This window comes from Megascapheus bottae, chromosome 16 (assembly GCF_031878675.1).
Source record: "Megascapheus bottae isolate mThoBot1 chromosome 16, mThoBot2.hap1, whole genome shotgun sequence".
In the NCBI taxonomy this organism is placed as follows: Eukaryota; Metazoa; Chordata; class Mammalia; order Rodentia; family Geomyidae; genus Megascapheus; species Megascapheus bottae.
The window spans coordinates 43,302,490-43,323,423 of NC_143524.1; the positions used below are offsets into that span (position 1 = coordinate 43,302,490).

Sequence of the window (20,934 nt, forward strand, 5' to 3'; positions counted from 1 at the left end):
TCTTAGAATGTAGCTCAAATAGAGTAACAAGCACTTGGGAAGCATGTCATTTCCATGCCAACCCCAGGCAGCCCCTTCTTTATCCAGCTCTCACCTCCATCAAGCAGTTCTTTGACAGTGCGGAAGTCATCAGCCAAGACAGCGTAGTGCAGGGCTGTGCAACCCTTGAAACTAGCTCGGTTGTTTAGCCGGTTGTTGAAATCATCCTCCCGGGTGACCAAGACTGTAGAGGAACAAGAACATAAAACCTTCCATTATAAACAAGTTCATGCACCTTTATCTATCTCCTTCCTTCACTTATTCCTCTCCTTTCTTTTCTTTCTTTCTTTAAAAAAAAATCATTCGAGGGGCTTGAACTCTGGGCTTGGGCAGTGTCCTTGAGCTGAAGAGCTCTACCACTTGGGCTACTTCCTTTGCTTTTCTTTCTGAGACAGTTTCACTACGTAGTCAAGGCCAGCCTGGTCTGTACTATCTCCTTCCCTCAGCCTCCTGACTGCTGGTATTATATGTGTGCATCACCATGCCGGCCTCTCTTGATGTTTTGATTAATTCTCTTATCTATGTACCTACTTACTCAACTATAAATACCATCTATGCCATATGCCTGGCCATCTGTACTGGGCAGGTGGAGGCCAGTTAGTTCTACAAATGGGTACTGACATCTAATATGTGTTAGGAGTCTAACATGGATCTTGGGGACATGAAATGAATCCACTATGGTTCCTGACCTAATCCGATGAGGGAGGCAGGCACTAAGCAGATATTTAGAGCACTGTTTGAAATAAATGCTATGTTAGGGTATAATGGGTTAATAAAGAATGTCAAAAGAGAGATGAGTTCAGCGTGGGCAGATCCCAGCAGATGGGAGTATGGCAGGGTAACAAGTAGCAATACAGGAATACAAAGAAGGGGAAGGGTGAGGCAGGCACAGAGACTGTACTCAGTAGAAGGGCAACATACCCCTTTGCTCTGATTGTTAATCAGCTAGTAAGCAACTTAACATTTAAATCGTTTTATAAAAGCAAGTAAAAAAATGAAAGAGCTATGAAGAAAAGGTTCTAATATTGTAGCAGCATAAAATACTTTAATATTTTGATATATGTCCTTTAGCTTCCCTATGTATGTTTTCCTTAAATCAATCAATCAATCAATCAATCAAACAAACAAACAAACTGGTATTTACTGACTATGCAGTAAAAAAAATGGTGCTAAGACTTGAACCTAGTGCCCTGTACATGCTAGTTAAATGTTCAACTACTATATCCCCAGCCCCTGCGATCCTCCCTTTTTTTTAAACCCTCAATAAATATTGGTAAACATTTTTTGAAAGGTAAGAACAAGAATTTTATATGGGCACAGAACCAAAAAGACAAGAAAAGGCAACCCCCCCCCCCCAAAAAAAAAAATCCTAGGCTCACCGAAACTGGGCACCAGTGACATACCTGTAATCTGAGCTAGAGGATTGCAGTTTGCAGCCAGCCTGGGTGGGAAAGTTCCTGAGACTCTTATCTCCAATTAACTACCAAGAAGCTGGAAGTGGAGTTGTGGCTCAAGTAGCAACGCACTAGCCTTGAGCAAAAAAGCTAAGGGACAGCGCGTAAGCCCTGAGTTCAAGCCCTAGTACTGACATAAACAAAAACAAAACAAAATCCACCTAGGTTCACTCTGAGTCTCTATTTCCCATTTGATATAAAGTAACTAAAATCTTTGGGTTGGATGGTCACATACATTTCTGTTCACCCAGAATGTTCTGCTGTATGCTTGTCATGTTGAGCAGTTCAAGAATGGATGATGAGCCACAAGCTTACACACCTCTCATGCTCTCCCATAGGAGATAAAATAACACAAAGTGGTTTCTGTTCTGCCTTGGTAACACGATTCCTTTCTGCCGCATGGAGAAATTATCTGGGTAACTGTTCTATCCTCCTTTCTGAGAATTTGGCTCCTTCCCTAGCCCATAACACAAAACTTGCAAAAGGCAGACTCCTCTTCACTTCTTCTGGGATAAAGGAGTATGCCCAGGCAAGAGGTGGTTTTGCCTAGGTAGTTAAAAGCATGGGACAATTCTGAAGCCATTATTTTCCAAGTGCTCTCTGAGTGGAATCAGTGCATGTCCCTCTCCTGTAATATTGAACACCACACCTAGAATTATAAGTGCTGGGAGATTATCATGCCTCTACCTAATACTAATCAATTCCCTCTACTGACCTCCTCTGTGCCAAGCATGATCCTGTCATACAACTATCCAACACAGCAGGTATTGCCCATTTCATAGGTGAGGAAACTGAAGCTCAGAGGTCATGCAGTTAGTAAGTCTAAGAAACAAGCAGGGCATAGCAGTACCTACTTGTAGCCCTAGTTACTTGGGAGGCTGAGCTAGAAGAATTGCTTGAGCTCAGAAGCTCAAAGCACAACTGGGCAATACCTCAAAATACAAGTGGTTGGGAGAGGGTCAGCACTCAGGTCTATTATGAATCCCCATTCTTCCATATCATGTTGTCATACTCATTTGCCGAGGGTATTGGAACCCAGAGAAAGAAGGACCCAGACATTGTGATTCCAGGTTCCTTTTTTTCCTGCTTGGTATTTGTATAGATCTTGCCCTTACCAGAAAAATGGCTTGAGGTCATTACTAGCACCCAGATAAACGTGAGTGAGTGAGTAGAAACCAGTCCATACTACCTGGTTAATGTATAGAACCAACTTTGCTCCTGCCCTTTTCTGGAAAGAACGGAAAGCAGCTAGTATACAAGTCCCATGTGTAGTGGCATCTATACTTTATCCAGAAGAGCCCATTAGGACTTAATCAGAGATTACTCTTAGTCACAAATAATCTTAGCAAATCATGCCAGAGAAGGATACAAGAAGGCAGTAGAGGATACTTTAGAATCAAGTAGATTGATGACAATCAAACACTGGCCCGGCAGGGAGGAAAAAGAACAGGTCAATGAAGAGCTGAAAAAGGAATTCAGAGCACAACACCTCAAAGGCCCTAAGGGCATCACTGAACTGCCACATTGGACATTAACTGCTGGATATAATGATGAACCTGAGGAAAAGTGATAGTTGACTCAAGAAAGCAAGAAGGGTATAATCTATTTTACTAGGAAAACATATCATTCATTCAACAAACAACGTTTAATGAGCACCAATGAATAGTGGAAGCTTCTGGAGATAAAATAATGACTAAGACACAGATCCCAACTTTACAAAGTTAACTGTCTAATACAAGAATCACACCACTGAGGAGACTAATTGCAATATGCTTTCACAAATACAATGATAGAACTATAGAGGGTGCTTACAATAAAATGGAGATGATGAACTTAAACAACACTAGCTACGGACTGATTTGGCTCATATGTCAGCACAGGTACCAGTGTCACAGCCCAGCTAAGGAGGAATATCCATGAAAGGTTTGGCACCCCATCTTGAGGGCTCATCTATCCCTGGCGAATACTCATGTTCTCTTCTTTCCTCAGAGCTTTTGACAATGCTATTTTACAACCTGTGACATCTTTCTGTCCTCTGGACACCTTCAGTTACTTCCTCTAGTGATTTGTCCTAAGCTGGAAATAGTTTTTGCTCCTGAGAGCTTCTCTGGTGGCTTGGGCCTTTCCAATTACAGAATTTATTACATTCTATTGCCATACTTGTTTGAGACTCTGCTTTCTCACCACACCAAGAACCCAACAAAGACAGGCAATATGACTATCTTCTTCACACTTGTACCCCATAGTACACCACAGTGCCTGGACAAACACTTGTGAATCAACAAATCATCACAGGTTGACTGCCATTAATCCCAAAGCAGAAATCTAAAATGCTCTCAAAGCTTGTGTGGTGGCTCATGCCTGTAACCCTAGCTACTCAGGAGGTTGAGATCTAAGGATCAAGGTTCAAAGCCAGCCCAGGCACAAAAGGACCTGAGACTCTTATCTCCTCTAGAAAACAGGAAGTAGGGCTTGGTTCAAGGGTAGGATGGTAGCCTTGAGCTGAAGAGCTCAGAGACAGTGCCAGGCTAAGTTCAAGCCCCATGACCCAAATAAATAAAATAAAATGCTCTGAAGTCCAGAACTTTTTATTTTTTAATTTTTTATTTCTATTTCTTTTTTTGCCAGTCCTGTGGCTTGAACTCAGGGAACACTATACTTGGGCTTTCTCAAGACTAGCACTCTACCACTTGAGCCACAGCACCACTTCCACTACGTATATGGTACTGAGGAATCGAACCTGGGTCTTCGTGCATGCTAGGCAAGCACTCTATCACTAAGACCAACTTCCAGCCCTGAAGTCCAGAACTTTTTGAGGGCCAACATGATGCTCTAAAAGTTTCTTTTATTTTGTTGGGATGTTGGTGGATTACACTTGTAATTCGAGCTAAATAGGATGTTGAGATCTGAAGACTGCAGTTTAAAATCAGCTCAGGCAAGAAAGTCTGTGAGATTCTTATTTTTAGTTAACCAAAAAGCTGGAAATGAACGAACAAGCTCAGGGACATGGCCAGGAATGTCACTGGAAAAAAAAAAGAAAAAAATTATCATTGCTTTATTACAGCCAGATTATTTATATTTGAATCCCAGTCTTCATTTACCGTGTTATCTTGCCCACTTCACCTGTTTCAGCTAAATTCCTTTAGCTGTAACTGAAAATATTCTGCACCCCCAGAATCTCAATATATCCTTTTTCTCTCAGAAAGGCACAGGGAGCATGAGGATGCAGGTCTGAAGCTTCTGAACAATTTCACTTGCCAGCACTCAGCAGTTTCTTATTTGCAGCTTTCTTTCACCAAAGTCTTGTTAAACTCCTGCAATAATAAAGTTCTGAAGGGCACTGGAAATTGAGTGGTATGTTACAATCTATGATGCACTTTCACTTCCTTTTTCTCTGAGGTGTAAGCTCAAGCCGCCATTTTCTAGAGGGCACTGGAGTTCAGGAAATGACACTAGCAGTAGTAGAGACCTAGGGTCTACTTCATGCTCTCAGCATTCAGCTCTTTCCTTACATCATCCTGACTGCCGAAGACTCTGCTCATTAAGTTCTCTTCACAGGCCACAAAATGAGACTGAAGGTTTTGAAACATATACCCCACCATCACTAGAGAAGAGTAAGTAAGCCCATGGAAGCTGGAGGGATTCCTTTAAACCTGTCTCGGCTGGCCACCAAGGTGGTCTTCTGAGGCCTCTGTTTACAGCTTGTCTTCAATCAATGAAGCAACTCTTTCCCAACGAAGACATCTTCTAGTCTGTCTCTAGCAGAGAGGGAGACAGACCTACACAGACTTCCTCTCCTAGCCAGCCAATTCTCTTCTCTGCAGGTGACCTTATATCCCTGGGTCACAGGAGGAGTGAAAGCCACCATTCCATCTGTTCTGTCCCTATCTCTGTCTCTGATGTTTAGAATCTATCCTGGATGCATTATCCAAAGTTAATCTGGAAGCTTGTGTCAAGACAAAAGTATACCCTGCAGCCTCCTCAGACTGACCAGGACTAAGGAGTCAGTGGTGGTGGAAAGCAAGTCCTTGATGCCCTTTATGGGCACTCAATCCACAAAATCTACTATCTCCCATAATGAGAAATCTATTCAAGGGAAAGGGGTTACATAGTGTGACTCTTAGCTCTGCCAATTACCAGGTTCTGATAAAAGATTAAAAAAAAATCACTACGAACATTTAAGTCATGCTTTCTCCTGTGGGTTAGGTACTTGGGACCCAGCTGTGGTTTCTGTCCTCAAATTGCTGAGACTCTTAAGGGAAAACTTTTAGTAGCATATATTAGCTGTACAAGGAGGCTTTCATTGTGGAATTTCCATATATATCCTAATCACCTCACTCCTTAATAGGGAAGATTTTAAAGCAAAGTATAAGATGTAAAATGGGTTATCCCCAGAGAATAAGCACTTTATTCTCTGCTTGCTTGTGCAAGGGAAAGGTCAGCCAAATGATGAGTCCTTCTCCCTCAGGCTCAGCCTCTTGCTCACTCTCAGCTGCCTTTTAAAATATGCTAGATTGTCCAGTAGTGCCCTTGCCTTCTAAGACATTTGTCTGTGTCAATGAGAGGGCACCCCTATAGCTGGTAAGACAATCATGACAATAACCTTTAATATTTGAGCAAAATTTTACAGTCTAAGACACTGCTTCTACCAGGAGTGGGTGGCTCACACTTGTAATCCTAGCTTCTCAGGAGACTGAGACTTGAGGATGGTGGTTTGAAGTCAGGGTAGATGGAGAGACTATGACACTCTTATCTCCAATTAACCACCAGAAAACTGGAAGTGGCACTGTGGCTCAAAGTGAGTAAAAAAAAAAAGCTCAGGGACAGCACCTGAGTTCAAGCCCCACAACTGACAAAAAACCAAAAAAACAACACTATACTTCAAGGTAACTATCTTCTAACCTACCTGACAACCCATGCAGGGAAGAGATTAAAGAGATTAGGTAGCTGTTCCAACTCAGTTGTAGACTAGGATTAGATTGTAGGCCACTCTAGGTCCCTTCTTTGCTTTCCATACTATAGCCTGCCAATGCCCCAGGGCTCAAGCCTCATGGAACTCAAGACTAGATGATCTAACCTAAAGCTCAGGACTAAGTTTAGTCTTAATGAAATGTTTCCAGGAGGTGGACCATGGTGATGTATACCTGCCTGTAAATCTCTGTACTTGGGAAGCTGAGGCAGGAGGATGGAAAGTTTGAGACCAGCAGGTCTACATAGTGAGTTTGAGGCCAGCCTGGGATACATAGAAATAACCAAGTCTCAATAACGATGATGATATCTCCCAGGAAGAAGCCTCTGGGATCTTAAGCTCTTCCACCTCAAGGATCCGATGATCCTCTAGCCAAAGTATTCAGCTGAGTGAGGCATTAGCAGTATGGTTAGATTCAGAGCTCCTGTCCCTCTTGCCAGCCCTCAGATGGCCATCTGAGTGTGTGGGGGCAGTAGTAGTCTCCAATCTACCAGATTCAACTTGGATAAGTACATTCATCTCATTAGTTCCATCCTTCCAGCATTCAATTCAGAAAAGGTATGAAGACCTTCAGCATGGAATGTATACAATTAATTTTCTTTTGAGGAACACATACTCTAAGAGAGAAACAAGGGTCCTCTATAACCTGAGACAGCATCCTAGTGCTAGGGAAAGCAGTGTCCAGCGCTGCCTCCATCTTAGAGGTGCTTTAAGGGGGAACTTCCAGCTCTCAACACTGGAGAAGGCAAGTCCTTCACTGCCTTCAGCAGCCTGGAATGTGTTCCTCCAAATCCTGCCTATTCTTGAAAATATTTTTGCTTTTGTTATTTTTCCAGTAGGGTCTCACATTTGTGCTAGCCTATTTTTAATTTCCTGGGTAGGAAATCCCCCTTTTTTTTTTTTTTGCCAGTCCTGGGCTTGAGCTCAGGGCCTGAGCACTGTTCTTGGACTTTCTCAAGGCTAGAGCTCTACCACTTGAGCCTCAGCACCACTTATGGCTTTTTTCTATGTATGTGGTACCGAGGAATCGAACCCGGGTCTTCGTGCATGCTAGGCAAGCACTCAACCACTAGGCCAAACTTCCGGCCCCGGAAATCCCATTTTTATTGAATGAAAAGGGTCTCAGTGATTTCTTACTTGGGTTGGTCTCAAACTGTGACCCTCTAATTTCTGATTCTAAGGAAATGTCAATTTTTTTGAAATGAATTTATTCTCCTTATCCTGTTACCTGAGATATACCCACATACCACCTGGTAGCTTTTCAACAATTTACCTAGAACCATTTTTTTTTTTTTGCAAGTCCTTGGGCTTTCTCAAGGCTAGCATTTTACCACTTGAGCAACATCACCACTCCTGGCCTTTTCTGTGTATGTGATACCGAGGAATCGAACCCGGGTCTTCATGCATGCTAGGCAAGCACTCCACGAGCAGGCAACATTCCTGGCCCATGGTCAACTTCTTAAGGCAGAAGATCTACTCCTTTCCTCCCTGTTCCTTTCTACTGGTAAAGGGTGGTCCTGTAACGGGACTCTGGTAATGATTAGAAAGGGTTTGGAGGTAGGAAGCTTCAGACTGGGAAGCAAGACCTGTGATTGTAGTCAGAACATTTAACATTTCTGAAATTCATTTCTTTATCTGCAAAACTGAGATAATATCACCCACCTTACAAGATTCCAAAACAAACCCAATTAAATGATGGACAAAGGAACAAAGGATCTGGATGGGCTTTTTTTTTTTTTTTTTTGGTGAGTGATAGGGCTTGAACTCTGGGCCTGGGCGTTGTCCCTGAGCTCTTCAGTTTAAGGCTAGCACTCTACCACTTGAGCCACAGCACCACTTTCAGTTTTCTGGGATTAACTGGGGATAAGAGTCTCACAGACTTTAGTGTCGGGGCTGGCTTTGAACTTCAATCCTCAGATCTCAGCCTCCTGAGTGGCTAGGATTACAGGTGTGAGCCACCAGTGTCCAGAAGACTATATTCTTTTTTCTTTTTTTTTATTGAAGAATTTATTAACATTGATTTTTACATCATATTTCAAATGATATGTTTAACAAACAAGTGTTCAAGAAGGGAATCTCTATATACAATCACTGGCACTTAGTTTTTAGAACGTAATCAAAATTAGGCTAAGGGTTTGTATATCATAGATACATATTAATTTATGAAATAAAACATTATGCAGCAGACTATATTCTTTAATAGTGAATTAAATCTCAGTGAAGCTGTTTTATTTTGAAGTGTAAGTGGCCTGGCATGTAGTAAGGATTCAATAAATGACATCATGTTTATATTGTATTCTTTGCTCTTCCTGATGCCATCCTAATCGTAGCTAGAATCCCTTCTAACACCAATACTAGAGAATGGTGGGGCCCATTTCATATTAAGTGGAGGGACAAAGGTAAGTCCTAAAGGCTAAAACTCCCAACACGGAGTGTTCTTCCTTACTCTAATACTCAGGTAGCAAAATATATAACTCTTAAGGTGGCAGAAAAATAATGGCTTATTGAACACTTTACTATGTGTCAGAAACGATACTATTTTCCTCATAAGAACTACAGTAGGTTGTCACATATCATTCCTATTTAATAAATGAAGAATTAGGATGTAGCTTGTTAAAAGTCATACTAGCATCCAATGAGTGAATGGTCTGCTCAACTTCTTATTTTACTTAGTTTATTCACACGTTGGGACTTATACTGGCTGGTTTCATGATTTTCCTTTTCTTCATTACATTCCAGTAAATCCAATTTTCATCAAATTAATTGACCTTGTTGTGTGTGTGTGGTATTGGGAGTTTGAATTCAGGGCCTTTCATTTGCTAGGCAGATCTCTACTATTTGGGCTAAGCACCTTGCCCCTTTGCTTTCATTATTTTTCAGTAAGGTCTCATTTTTTTTTCCCTTGGGCCAGCCTGGACCATGATCCTATTTATGTCTCCCATATGGCTATGATGACAAGTATACACCACTGCTTTATTTGTTGCAATGGGGTTTTTTAGTTTGTTGTCTACATGACCCTTATACTGTGATCCTCCCAATTTCACCCTTGTGACTAGCTAGGATTACAGGCATGAGCCCCAGCACCTGGCTGACTTCTGTCGTTGTTGGTCATGGGGCTTGAACTTGGCCTGGCCCCTTAGCCTTTTCACTCAAGACATGTGCTCTACCACTTTGAGCCACAGCTCCACTTCTGGTTTTCTGGTGGTTAACTGGAGATAAGAGTCTCATAGACTTTCCTTTCAGGGCTGGCTTTGAACCATGATGCTCAGAACTCAGCCTCCTGAGTAGCTAGGATTATTGTCATAAGCCACTGGTGCCAGCTTGACATTTATTCTCATATAGTAGTCTGTACTTGTTTCTTGTATATATTTGTGAACAGGGAACATGGTCCATAAATACTTTTTTTTTAGTGAATTGATATTAAGCTTGTCTCTCCAAGCACAAACTAAGGCTCCTGAAGGACAGATACTGCATCTTCTAGATCTCTTCATCCTCTGTAGAGCAAAGGCCTGGCCTGTGCCTGGAGGACCAGTCCTCACTTGAAAATGGTACTATGCCCTCTGTCCATGCACAAGAATTTTTCTTCTCAGGAACAGGATGCTGCTCACTCCACACTAGTGCAGTGCAGGAGCTTATACAAGGCAGAACTCAGAAAAGGTTTGAGAATTTAAGAGAGACAGGGACATCACTTACTCTACTAGAAAGTAGAATAGACTTCCTGCAGGGGACTCGAAACCTATCTTCTTTCACCCCATGAAAAGGAAGGAGAGATCAAGAAATTTGGCAAGGAGCTTGAAGACAGATTGTTGACATTGTATATGCCCCTAACAGTCTACATGGAATCTTCTTTGGCCCAGGACTCTTTTTTGACCCAGAGAAAGGTAAGGCTTTCCAGAGCCCACGTCTCACTTTCACATCAGCAAATTTAACAGATAAGGCCCACTCTTAGAAATCTGTTAATCTGTTGTTTACAGATCATCTAAACTCTGCTGTACAACTTCAAGTTCCCGCCTCTTCTAACTCTCAGAATAGCTGATATGCTCAGAGCTAACTGGACTGCTTTGATTTCGCTAATTATTAGCCTGTTCTCACACTGCCCCTGCCCTAATCAAAGCAGTAAGTATTCTTTCAGTTCTTGGGACAAACTGGCAGCAAGAGGAAGAAGCCAGCCATCTCTCCCTCTTAGCGCTATGCTACATGGTTGATTCAACTTGGTCCATCAGGGCTCCCCATCTCTGCACCTGCTTGCTTCTTCTCTGCCTTTCCTTCAAGATGTTAAAAACTCGCAATAAAAAACAAATACAAAATGCTGTAATTAATAGCCAATTCCAAGCCAACCAAGCATCTCTACTAATAAACCTCAACACTTGCAAAAAGAACAATAAATTCTGCCCCTCTCTGGTTCTGAGGTGGTCTCTTTTATATACTCCGTGTGTGTGTGTGCATGTACGTGGGTAAGTGTGTCTACATATATATTTATTTTCCTTTATTTCCCATCTAGGGAGGGGCAGAATAATGAACTGCGTGCGTCAGGGAAGATGAATCTGAGATACTAGGGAGCAGTGCAGTAAAAAGATTAAAGTGTTATTATTGTTGGGTTTTTTTCCCCCATGGTCCATTGTGACAGCTCGACCGTCATCTGTAAAAAATGTCTCAGTGAGAGATAATCATCGGAAACTCAATAAAGCGTCAGGGGGAGCCTCAGCCCCCATCAATCACTGGGTGCCTGGAAAATTTCAGCCCTCTGTCTCCCTTCCTGCTATCCATATAAATGTCTCTAATATATTTTGTGTGGTGTGTGGGACCCATCCCCGATTTGGAACTTATGATGAAAAAATATTTATACACAAAATATGTAAATCAGTTAAAAATCACAAGACTAGTTCTTTGCCACCCCATCATACTTTTTCTTATTTTTATAAATGCATCAAATTTATTCTTTTTAATAAAACATGTCAACTAGTCTATCCCCCTCTCCTAGGAGAGAAAGACATGTAGATTTGGAGAGCTGAAAAAAAGGATAGAAACAAGCTAACTGGTATATACATTTCACCTTCAAGTTGCCCAAAATGCCTGATGAAGTGACAATGCATTGTCTATCTTGGTGACTCTATGGGGGCTGGCAGTGTTGAGACATGGCACAATCACTTCTGGCCCTGGTGGTGCAATGAGACTCTGGGCAGGCCTAGGCACAGATCAGGAAGAGGCAGGGACATTATTAAAAAGAACATGACTAAAGAGCTTTTAGCCTGGCAGATTTCCAAGCCTTTGGACAAGCCAGAGGCTCTCAACAGACTCAGTGAGGGCACAGGCAGGCTAATAAGGTTGCTGGTTCTATACAAGAACAAGAAATGGTCTTGTTGGCATTTGACATCATTGCTCTGCCTCCGTGTTCTTTAGTGCCTATATCACAGGGCTGTACTGCTGTAGCTATCACTGTTATTATCTCAGTATCATCTCTAGTCTCTTGAGTATTGGGATTACAGGTATACACTACTGTGCGTGCTATTCAATTGATCAAAGCCTAGACATAGGAAATGTCATTCACTACAGAACAGCAGCACACAGAAAAGAATAAACTGCTGAAGGTCATACAGTTAGTCAGTCCTCAGACTTCAGTTAATAGTGGGTTCTTTGAGGATAAGTTTGTTAGTGTGGAAAAGCTTTTGGGAGGCTGTGTCAGATATTCTAAATGACAATATATGAGTATAATAATAGGGGCAATTATGACACAAAACAGAGGTTTATGTTAATGTAATTCCTTCTATGTTCTAAGTTTTAGGTGAAAAATAAATATCATCTTTAACTTCCCCAATAATTTTTATTTTACAAATCAGGAGATAGAGACTCTGAGAAGTCTAGAAAACAGCTCCTAAAGGCTCTGCAAACCCATCACATGGCTTAAGCACACTCTATGAGTCAAGCTAAAAGTTGCAAGAATGTCTCTTCTCTAAGGAAGCAAAAATTCTCAGAACACTTTTAAGCAAAGCACAAGACTGCAGATTAACACCTGTAGTCTGGACTGTGAGGCTCAAAGAATAGGAGACTACTAGAGATGCAAAAGCCTCAGGTTTACCCCAAACCTACAGAAAGGGCCAGGAATCTGTGTGTTCATAAGCTCTCTAAGAGAGTCTTATTTCCCTTGGGAGCCTCAGTACCCACACCTGTTTGTGCTCTCAAGGCAGACATTCTCTCTATTGTACCTGGGTAGGTCTGGGCACACAGTGGTTAACTTATACCCTGGGTGGTTAACTTAATATGGAGTGGATGAGTTAGTCAGATGAGACCACTCCTAGCAGGGCCTGGGGTTGGGGAGCACTATTACAGTACAGAGAGCAGTTCCATTACCGCCAACGGGGACTCCTAGCCACCTCCTGAACTCCAGGGCACTTGTCCACTGTTTTGTGATGCGCCAGCTTGCACCGTCCTGTCCCCCATCTGAAGACAAGAGATGGGGAGGTCAGCTGGGGCAGGCCAGGACCTGCGGCCCTGGAACTGTGGTAAGGAGATCTGTAGGTAGGTAGACTCAGTCTGGGCAGGCTCAGCCTGGCAAGCCACCCCTCTTAACTCAGAAAGAGCTTATGCCAACCTAGCTTCAGCACAACTCATCTTTATTCAGCTGCCACTCGGAGCTCAGAAGAGAAGCTGATTTATAATCAGTGCTGGCCATGTTTCTGCCGTGTTTTATCGTTTTAATTGTACATATGAGAGGCACTCAGAATGCTCGCTTGCATTTCTGACAGCCCTAGACATTCAATGTTTATAACAGTTACTTACAAGCAGCCAGCGGCATCCCAGGCTAGGTGACTTGTTTACTGTTACCACTAATTTACTGCATCCTCTACCTGAGGATTAGGGCCCACCACCCATCAGCCAGCCACAAGTGGAACTCTCTTGGAGTGGGCATGGATGGGCTCAAGGCACTGAAGGGAATGTGGTCAAAAATAGGGAATGAACTGGCAGGCTACAGTCTCTACCTGTCACGTCTGTGTCCTTCTCCTCAAGCTATGTCTCCCTGCTTAGTGTATCTTTTTGGTGTGTTCCATTCCAGTTCTGGGCTTGAACTCAGGGCCTGGGTATATTTCATGAGGATTCTTTTTCCCCCCTCCAGGCTATTAATCTACCAACTAAGCCATAGGTTCACTAAGCTTTTTGGTGACTAACTGGAGATAAGGGTCTCACAAATTTTTCTGTCTAGGCTGGCTTGGAATCATGATCCTCAGAAGTTAGCTTTCCGAATAGCTAGGATTAGCGGTGTAAGCCACCAATACTCAGTGTCCTTTTCACTTTTCCTTTATCAACTCAAAAAGGCCAGCTGAAATTATACTTCCTCTAAATGTATTACTTGCTCCGATGTAGAGCTGAGAGCTTTTAGAACCTTAGAAGTCACACAACAGCTAGCTGGCAAGAGAACACATAATCCATGACCTAGAGCAATCTTTTTTACAGAATCCCCGATGAGCAGACATCTAGTGTATCAGTACTTTGTTAGTAAAGAGTTCACTACCATGGGGCACAGTGCCTCACACCTGTAATCCTAGCTACTCAGGAAGCTGAAATCTGAGGATCACAGTTCAAAGCTAGCCTGGGCATTAAAGAATGTGAGACTCTTATCTCCAATTAGTCACTAGAAAATAGGAAGTGGGGCTGTGGCTCAGGGGTAGAGCAGTAGCCTTGAGCTGAAGAGCTCAGGAACAGGGCCCAGACCCAGAGTTCAAGCCCTCTCTCTCTCTCTCTCTCTCTCTCTCTCTCTCTCTCTCTCTCTCTCTCTCTCTCACACACACACACACACACACACACACACACACACACTTCACTACAACCTTATCAGGCTTCCTGTGTTACACTGAGCTAAAAACCCACGTCCGAGAAACTTCATTAACTGCCACTACAATTTATATACACATTATCTCCAATAATTCTAACGACTCTAAGGTAATACGGTTGTCCTCATGTTACAGACAAGGCTGAAAGATAAAGACTTTGGCACCTGCTAAAGATTACATAATGACAGAACTTAGCTGAACCACAGCTCCCAGGCAGGGAAGCCTTATCTATTTCTACAGGACACCAACTGAGCCTTCAAAGATCCTACTGGGAGGGCTGTAAAGAATGGAAAGAACAGTTAGGCCAGGAAAATTTCTATACCTAGTACTCTTGAGTCACTTGTACTAGCAGACCTGCCTCTACCCAGAAATATCAACCCTGACAAGAGGGTACAAGTCTATCATACCAGGCTGAACAGGTTCTCTGCTAAGGAGCAGTGCACATAACCAAGACAAAAGGGCTTCCCAAGTGATAGCCACTATGTGGCAGATCCTCAAAGAGGAGGGCAAAGACCCTTCTTAGGTTGTGCCTATTTTAAACACATAGAACAGAGACAAAGCATTTGGGATACTTTATTTTTTCCTCCTTATACACCAAGTGCTGGTATCTCTTAAGGAGGAATTTGTTCTCCTGTTTCCTTACTTTAAATCCTTCCCATGGGCAATTTTGGACATTTTATTTGCCATTCTTTTAACTATGACCAAATTCTGGTGACTCCTAATTCCCGATTTGTGCCACATGACCCCTCTAAGGTCCATATATATAATATTTATATTCAAATACATTCATAGTCATTCCATTATATGTTATGAATATTCATTACATATTCCTACCATCTGGCAGAGTGCCCAACACTCAGTAAAAGTATGCTGAATTACAAATAAAAAATTGTACTAGTAATGACAACTGTAGAGCACTACAATTCACATATTACATATTTTATCTTTTCATCTTTACAATACTGACTGACATAAACAAGGGATATACTACTGGGGGTAGAGAGGTCTTGCCAAGGTCACAAACTACAATTTATCATTTTTTATCAGTACTGAAAATAGGCTGAGTTTCACAGAAACATCAATTAGAAATTTAGTAAGCTCTGGCTCTGCCACTAACTCTATGCTTTGATAATGAAGAACCATACAGCTGTCCAGATCTTGTGGTTTTTCCACTCTGGGGAAGGGAGACACACCTTTTATTCTGCTCTATCCTTCTGGCCCATTCCCATAAGTTAGGTAACTTCCATTTAAAAAACAAAAATCAGACCATTCAAAAGAAAAGAGAACCATAGGATCCTTGCATTTCTTGAGTTGAAAAGCTCAGGGACAGTGGCCAGGCCCAGAGTTCAAGCCCCATAATGGACAGGCAGACAAAACAAAATAAAACAAAACAAAAAAGAAGAAACAAGAGCCCTGACATTTCTTAAGGACTGTTATCATAGAAGGTAGAGCACAGAGCACATCCAAATTGATATGCCTTGGAAAGATGAGCTGCTAGAAAAACTGTCAGATGAAGGTAGTTTGGAAACAAAAAAGTACAAAGACATAGACCTTAGCTGGGCACGGTGGCTCACGCCAGTATTCCTAGTACTCAGGAGGCTGAGATCTGAGGATCACAGTTCAAAGCCAGCCCAGGCACTGAAGTCTGTGAGACTTCTTTTTTTCTTATTTTTTTTGCCAGCCCTGGGGTGAGCACTGGCCTTGTACTTTCTTAAGGCCAGAACTGTACCACTTGAGCCACAGCACCACTCCGGCTTTTTCTATATATGTGGTACTGAGGAATCGAACCTGGGTCTTCGTGCATGCTAGGCTAGCACTCTACCACTAGACCAAACTCCCAGCCCTCCATGAGACACATTTGTAATTAACCACTAGAAAACTGGAAGTAGTACTGTGGCTCAAGGGGTAGGGCAGTAGCCTTGAGCAGAAGAGCTCAGGGACAGTGCCCAGGCCCAGAGTCCAACCCCACAGAAAAAAAAAAAAAAAAAAAAAAAACAAAACAAAACATAAACCTTGCAAATTACAAGTAGTTGAGTTTAATGCTTCCTGACAAAATTCTAAATTCTTTCCTTCATTTTTTTTTTTTTTAATCTTTGGCAGGGCTTTAGGCATGACAGGAAAATACACTACTACCAACTGAGCAACATCTCAAGCCTATAATGTTTTTGTTTTTACTATGGTTCTGAAACAGGAAACTACTAGACATCAGTGTGAATTTCCAAGGAATAAGAGACTAAGGTAACAGGATTACCTAATTTCCTTTCTGAAAAGGTTATTGGGAGGCTGGAGGCATAGCTCAAGTAGAGCACCAGCCCTGGGCAATAAATAAATAAATAAATAATTAAAAAAAAAATCCAAGCTAAAATAGGAGGTCTGGAGTTCAAGCCCTGAATGTCCTGACTTTGGTCAGGTATCAGTAGCTTACACCTGTAACCCTAGCTATTCAGGAAGCTGAGATCTGAGGATCTTGGGTAGAAGCCAGTCTGGGCAGATAAATCTGGAGACACTTATCTCCAACTAACTAGCAAAAAGCCAATGTAGTTCAAGTGATAAAATGCCATATTTGATGAGGACCGGGAGTTTGGCCTAGTGGTAGAGTGCTTGCTTAGCATGCACAAAGACCTGGGTTTGATTCCTCCGTACCACATACATAGAAAAAAGCTGGAAGAGGTGTTGAGGCTCAAGTAGAGCTCTAGCCTTGAGAAAGCCCAAGGACAGTGCTCAGGCCCTGAGTTCAGTCCCCATGACTGGCAAAAAAAAAAAAAAAGCCATATTTGAAATTCTGAGTTTAACCTCAGTACTGGTCTGAAAGAAAGGAAGAAAGAAAGGAGATACATAATAATTTTTAATCTTTATTTCAGAAAGAACCCCCTTTTCCATTATTATTATTATTATTATTATTATTATTATTAGTCATGGGGCTTGAACTCTGGGCCTGGGCGCTATCCCTGAGTGCTTCAGCTTCCCATTTTCTAGTGATTAATTGGAGATAAGAGTCTCATGGTCTGGGCCGGGAGTTTGGCCTAGTGGTAGAGTGCTTGACTAGCATGCACGAAGACCCGGGTTCGATTCCTCGGTACCACATACATAGAAAAAAGCTAGAAATGGTGCTGAGGCTCAAGTGGTAGAGCTCTAACCTTGAGAAAATCCAAAGACAGTGCTCATGCCCTGAGCTCAAGCCCATGACTGGCAAAAAAAAAAAAAAAAAAAAAAGAGTCTCGTGGTCTTTAGTACCCAGGCTGGCTTTGAACCATGATCCTCAAATCTCAGCCTCCTGAAGTAGCTAGGATGACAGGCGTAAGCCACTGTGCCTGGCCCTTTTCCATTATTATTGTCATTTTTTTGTTTGTTTGGTTGGGGTTTTTTTGGTTGGTTTTGGGGCTTGAACTCTGGGCCTGGATGTTGTCCCTGAGCTCTTCAGCTCAAGGCTAGCATTCTACCACTTGTGCTACAGCACCACTTCCGGTTCTGTAATGGTTCATTGGAGATAAGAATCTCACAGACTTTTTCTGCCCAGGCTGGCTGTGAATTGCAATCCTCAGATCTCACCCCCTTAAGTAGCTAGGATTACAGGGGTTAGCTACTGGTACCTGGCTATTTTTGTCATTTTTTTCTACCTAATCTACCTAGAGCGTAGACTGGTTGGCATGAGTTAAAAAGATAAACAAATAAACAGAATACAATTTACTTGCAAAAGGAGTGGTAAACTGAAGGGTCTAACCCAGTCTGCTGCACAGGTAGTAAAGTTTTATTGAAATGTATCCATGTCCATTTGGTTGTGTACTATCTGTGGTTCTTTCTACCTCAAATGGCTAAGCTGAAAACAAGTAGCCCACAAACCTTAAAATGTCAACAGTCTGGTTCTTGCCAGGGTCAGTTGCATACTGATCTAGAATGATGAATATGAATATCAACCTGGAAAGAAACATTGGAACACAAAACTACAAAAGTTGAACCAGAGAGCACAAGTTGAACTAGACAGCTTCATAACTCTGGGACTCTGCAAAATCCAAAAGTATCTTTCAAGCCCTGCTAGGATCGTGACAGCAGAAAGAGGAACGCAAGAATCCTCTCCCTCCTTCCAGGTCTTGCATCTCTGAGCTTTCAGGTGAGAAGACCTGAAGAGAAGACAGAGCTGGGTGGGGATGTGGTATTTGAGTGAGGAGAGGGCAAGCCCAGAAGCTGTGTTACTACATTATTAGGTAGAAAATTCAGGGCAAATTTGGTCCTCAGGAACCTCTTTTTCTGAGCATTCCTCGCTCAATGGGGAATCCAGAGAGGCATAGGTCATGCCTGAATGTGGAACTGTCAGCTGGGGAGAGAAAAGACATACAGGTAGGCCAGAGATCAAATAGCCATAAAAGCAGTCAAGATTTAGGGAACGCTCAGAGGAGCTGAGGGCAGACTGTTAATATTGTCCAAGGCAGGAAGCCCTTTATGGAGGATCTAGCTTTTATAATGGAGCCTCAACAAAAGAATCATGTTTAGAAAGATGGAGAAGCAGGGAGAAGGCAACTACACTTGACGTTGGCAGCAGTGCTAAGCAGTGATCTCCATTTCCCTCAGGGCACTGATTTGAGGAATTTTCTCCTTGCATAATAAAGATATCTTCCCTAAGGACCTCCATGTCCTAGTTTTCAGTCTAGCCTCACTGAAAATTCTTGAGGGCTGGGTACATTGTTCCATTCTACTTAATCTCTCCCATGGTCCAGTTGGAACTCTCAGGCAGTCAGCAATGCTGTCTGTCTTCCAGACTGCAATGTCAACCCTAAAGCAGACACTGCCCAGCTGCTCTGCTGTGCTCGTAGTGATTCAGGAAAATAGACAGGAAGTAGAGACATTCTGTAAAAGCAAAAAGCCAAATAGAAAAATATTCATTTCTGTCTACAGCCAAAAGAACTCGAGCTCTTCTTAACTTCACATTGTAATGAACAATTATTAAAGGCAACACACTTTGACTTCCACAGGTGACTTCCTAGACAGATGCGGGGCCCTGTACACAATCTCTTCTGAAGTCACAATGATCACATGTCTTCCAAGAGGCACTAATGACAAACACATTTTCTAGCACAGACATCAAAATACTTTGTCCTGGATCACACAGTAAGATGAAGGGCCTGTCTCAGATATAAGAAGACACACTGAAAAAAACAGCATTCAGAGTATCATTTAGGAACTTTCAAGGCAGAGGAAACCAGCAGGCTGTTTCTCAGTTCTAGGACAGGGTGAGTCTGCAGGACGCAGGAGGGGCAAATCCACATTCCATGCAGTTGCCCTAATTATTATTTCACTGAAGCTCCACTGCCCACTCGTCGGAGGCTCCCCTGGCTGAGGCACTTACAGGAGAACAACAGTTGAAATGTGTCTTACCCCAATTTGGTCATGAATTCAGGCTTCTGTTTCTTTCCCTAACAGGTTTAAAGAAATATAATATAAAGCCAGAATGACTGTGAAGGGCATCTGTTTCGAGTGCTGTTGATAGCACTGGTATCCAGCAAAGCTGATAGCAAGCACCGGACAAGAGCTCTGGAGCACCTGGGTAGCCCGTGCTTACCTTCCAAAGAATGGATTCCCTGCTCTTTGGCCGTCTTGTAGACACTGCTGAAATCATCTCCAAGGTTTGGATCAGCCCCAGCAGCAAGCAGGACCTGTACCACACTGGAAGCAATCAGAGACAGAAGTGTCACATGGTCCAGTTTACACAAGTAGAAAATGTAAAATCTTCATTCAACAATGTCATATTACATGCTTACTATGTTCTAGTCACTACTCTAGATGCCAGGGTCCATACTGACAGTCTGCCAGTAAGGAAACAATTAAGTATAAAATTATAGCAAAGTATGATACAAGTTATTGTGTGAGAAATGACATGCACAGTAGCTGAAAAAAGGAGGTCAACAAAGGTTTCTCAGCAGGATGTCAGCAAGCCTTGGCCTCTGCCTGCCTAGAAAAAACCAGAGCAAACTTTTATCACTGTGAAAACACCTTAAAAAGGAGTCTAAGGTCTCAAAGTTAGATTGCTGATTAAATCCCCACCCTGTGTTCCTGTTTAAGTTTCTATTTCCCAAGTGCTGTATTATTTTCCTGGTGTGACATGAAAATTCCTGCCCCATTTTCAACAGTCTTACACTCTCTTCTAGGAATGAGACTCTTCCCCCCCAATTTCTGTAGCCCACATAACACCTTCGCAATATATTCTTCTCAGAACTGACTCTACCCCATGAATTCCCATAGTCCACGTAAAATGACCTGTGTAACTATCTCCTAAAATTTTGTTTAAATTCCACTCAGCCCTGTCCATGGCTGCTGCCTCCATCCTGCTTAAAGCAGCTAGGCCAGTCAGTCCCCCAATAAAGCCTTGAGCCCGTATTAGTTACTCGCCTCTCAGGGAGGTTCTTTGTTTGTCCTGTTACTTGGTCTCTGCATTTTAGATTTAGACTGGTCCCAAGATCAATTGGCCCCAACATTTGAGACACCATCTTTTGTTCTAATCTAGGACCAAGCTAGCTCCAGTGTTCTGTAATGACTTTGGCATCAGGCTAGCTCACAAGAACCCAAGCTGTGCCTTACTCTAGCACACCACCAAGAAACTCAAGTACCCAGCCTACCAAATTATCGACTCAGGCACCAGACTATCTTGCCCAAA

The 20,934-nt window shown here is 42.5% G+C and overlaps 1 protein-coding gene across 2 annotated transcripts in view; it reads right to left on the reverse strand.

Annotated features, from left to right (window-relative positions):
* The window catches only part of Clpb (ClpB family mitochondrial disaggregase), a 137,642-nt gene that overhangs the window by 68,119 nt on the left and 48,589 nt on the right, over window positions 1–20,934 (reverse strand). The window contains exons 4-6 of one of the 2 annotated variants that reach the window (XM_090348371.1): window positions 19,843–19,946; window positions 12,811–12,900; window positions 95–223 (exon numbers count right to left, since the gene is read on the reverse strand). In XM_090348371.1, coding sequence (XP_090204497.1) covers window positions 95–223; window positions 12,811–12,900; window positions 19,843–19,946 — 323 coding nt within the window. The remainder of the gene's footprint in view (window positions 1–94; window positions 224–12,810; window positions 12,901–19,842; window positions 19,947–20,934) is intronic. The other variant, XM_090348372.1, reaches the window with a different exon arrangement.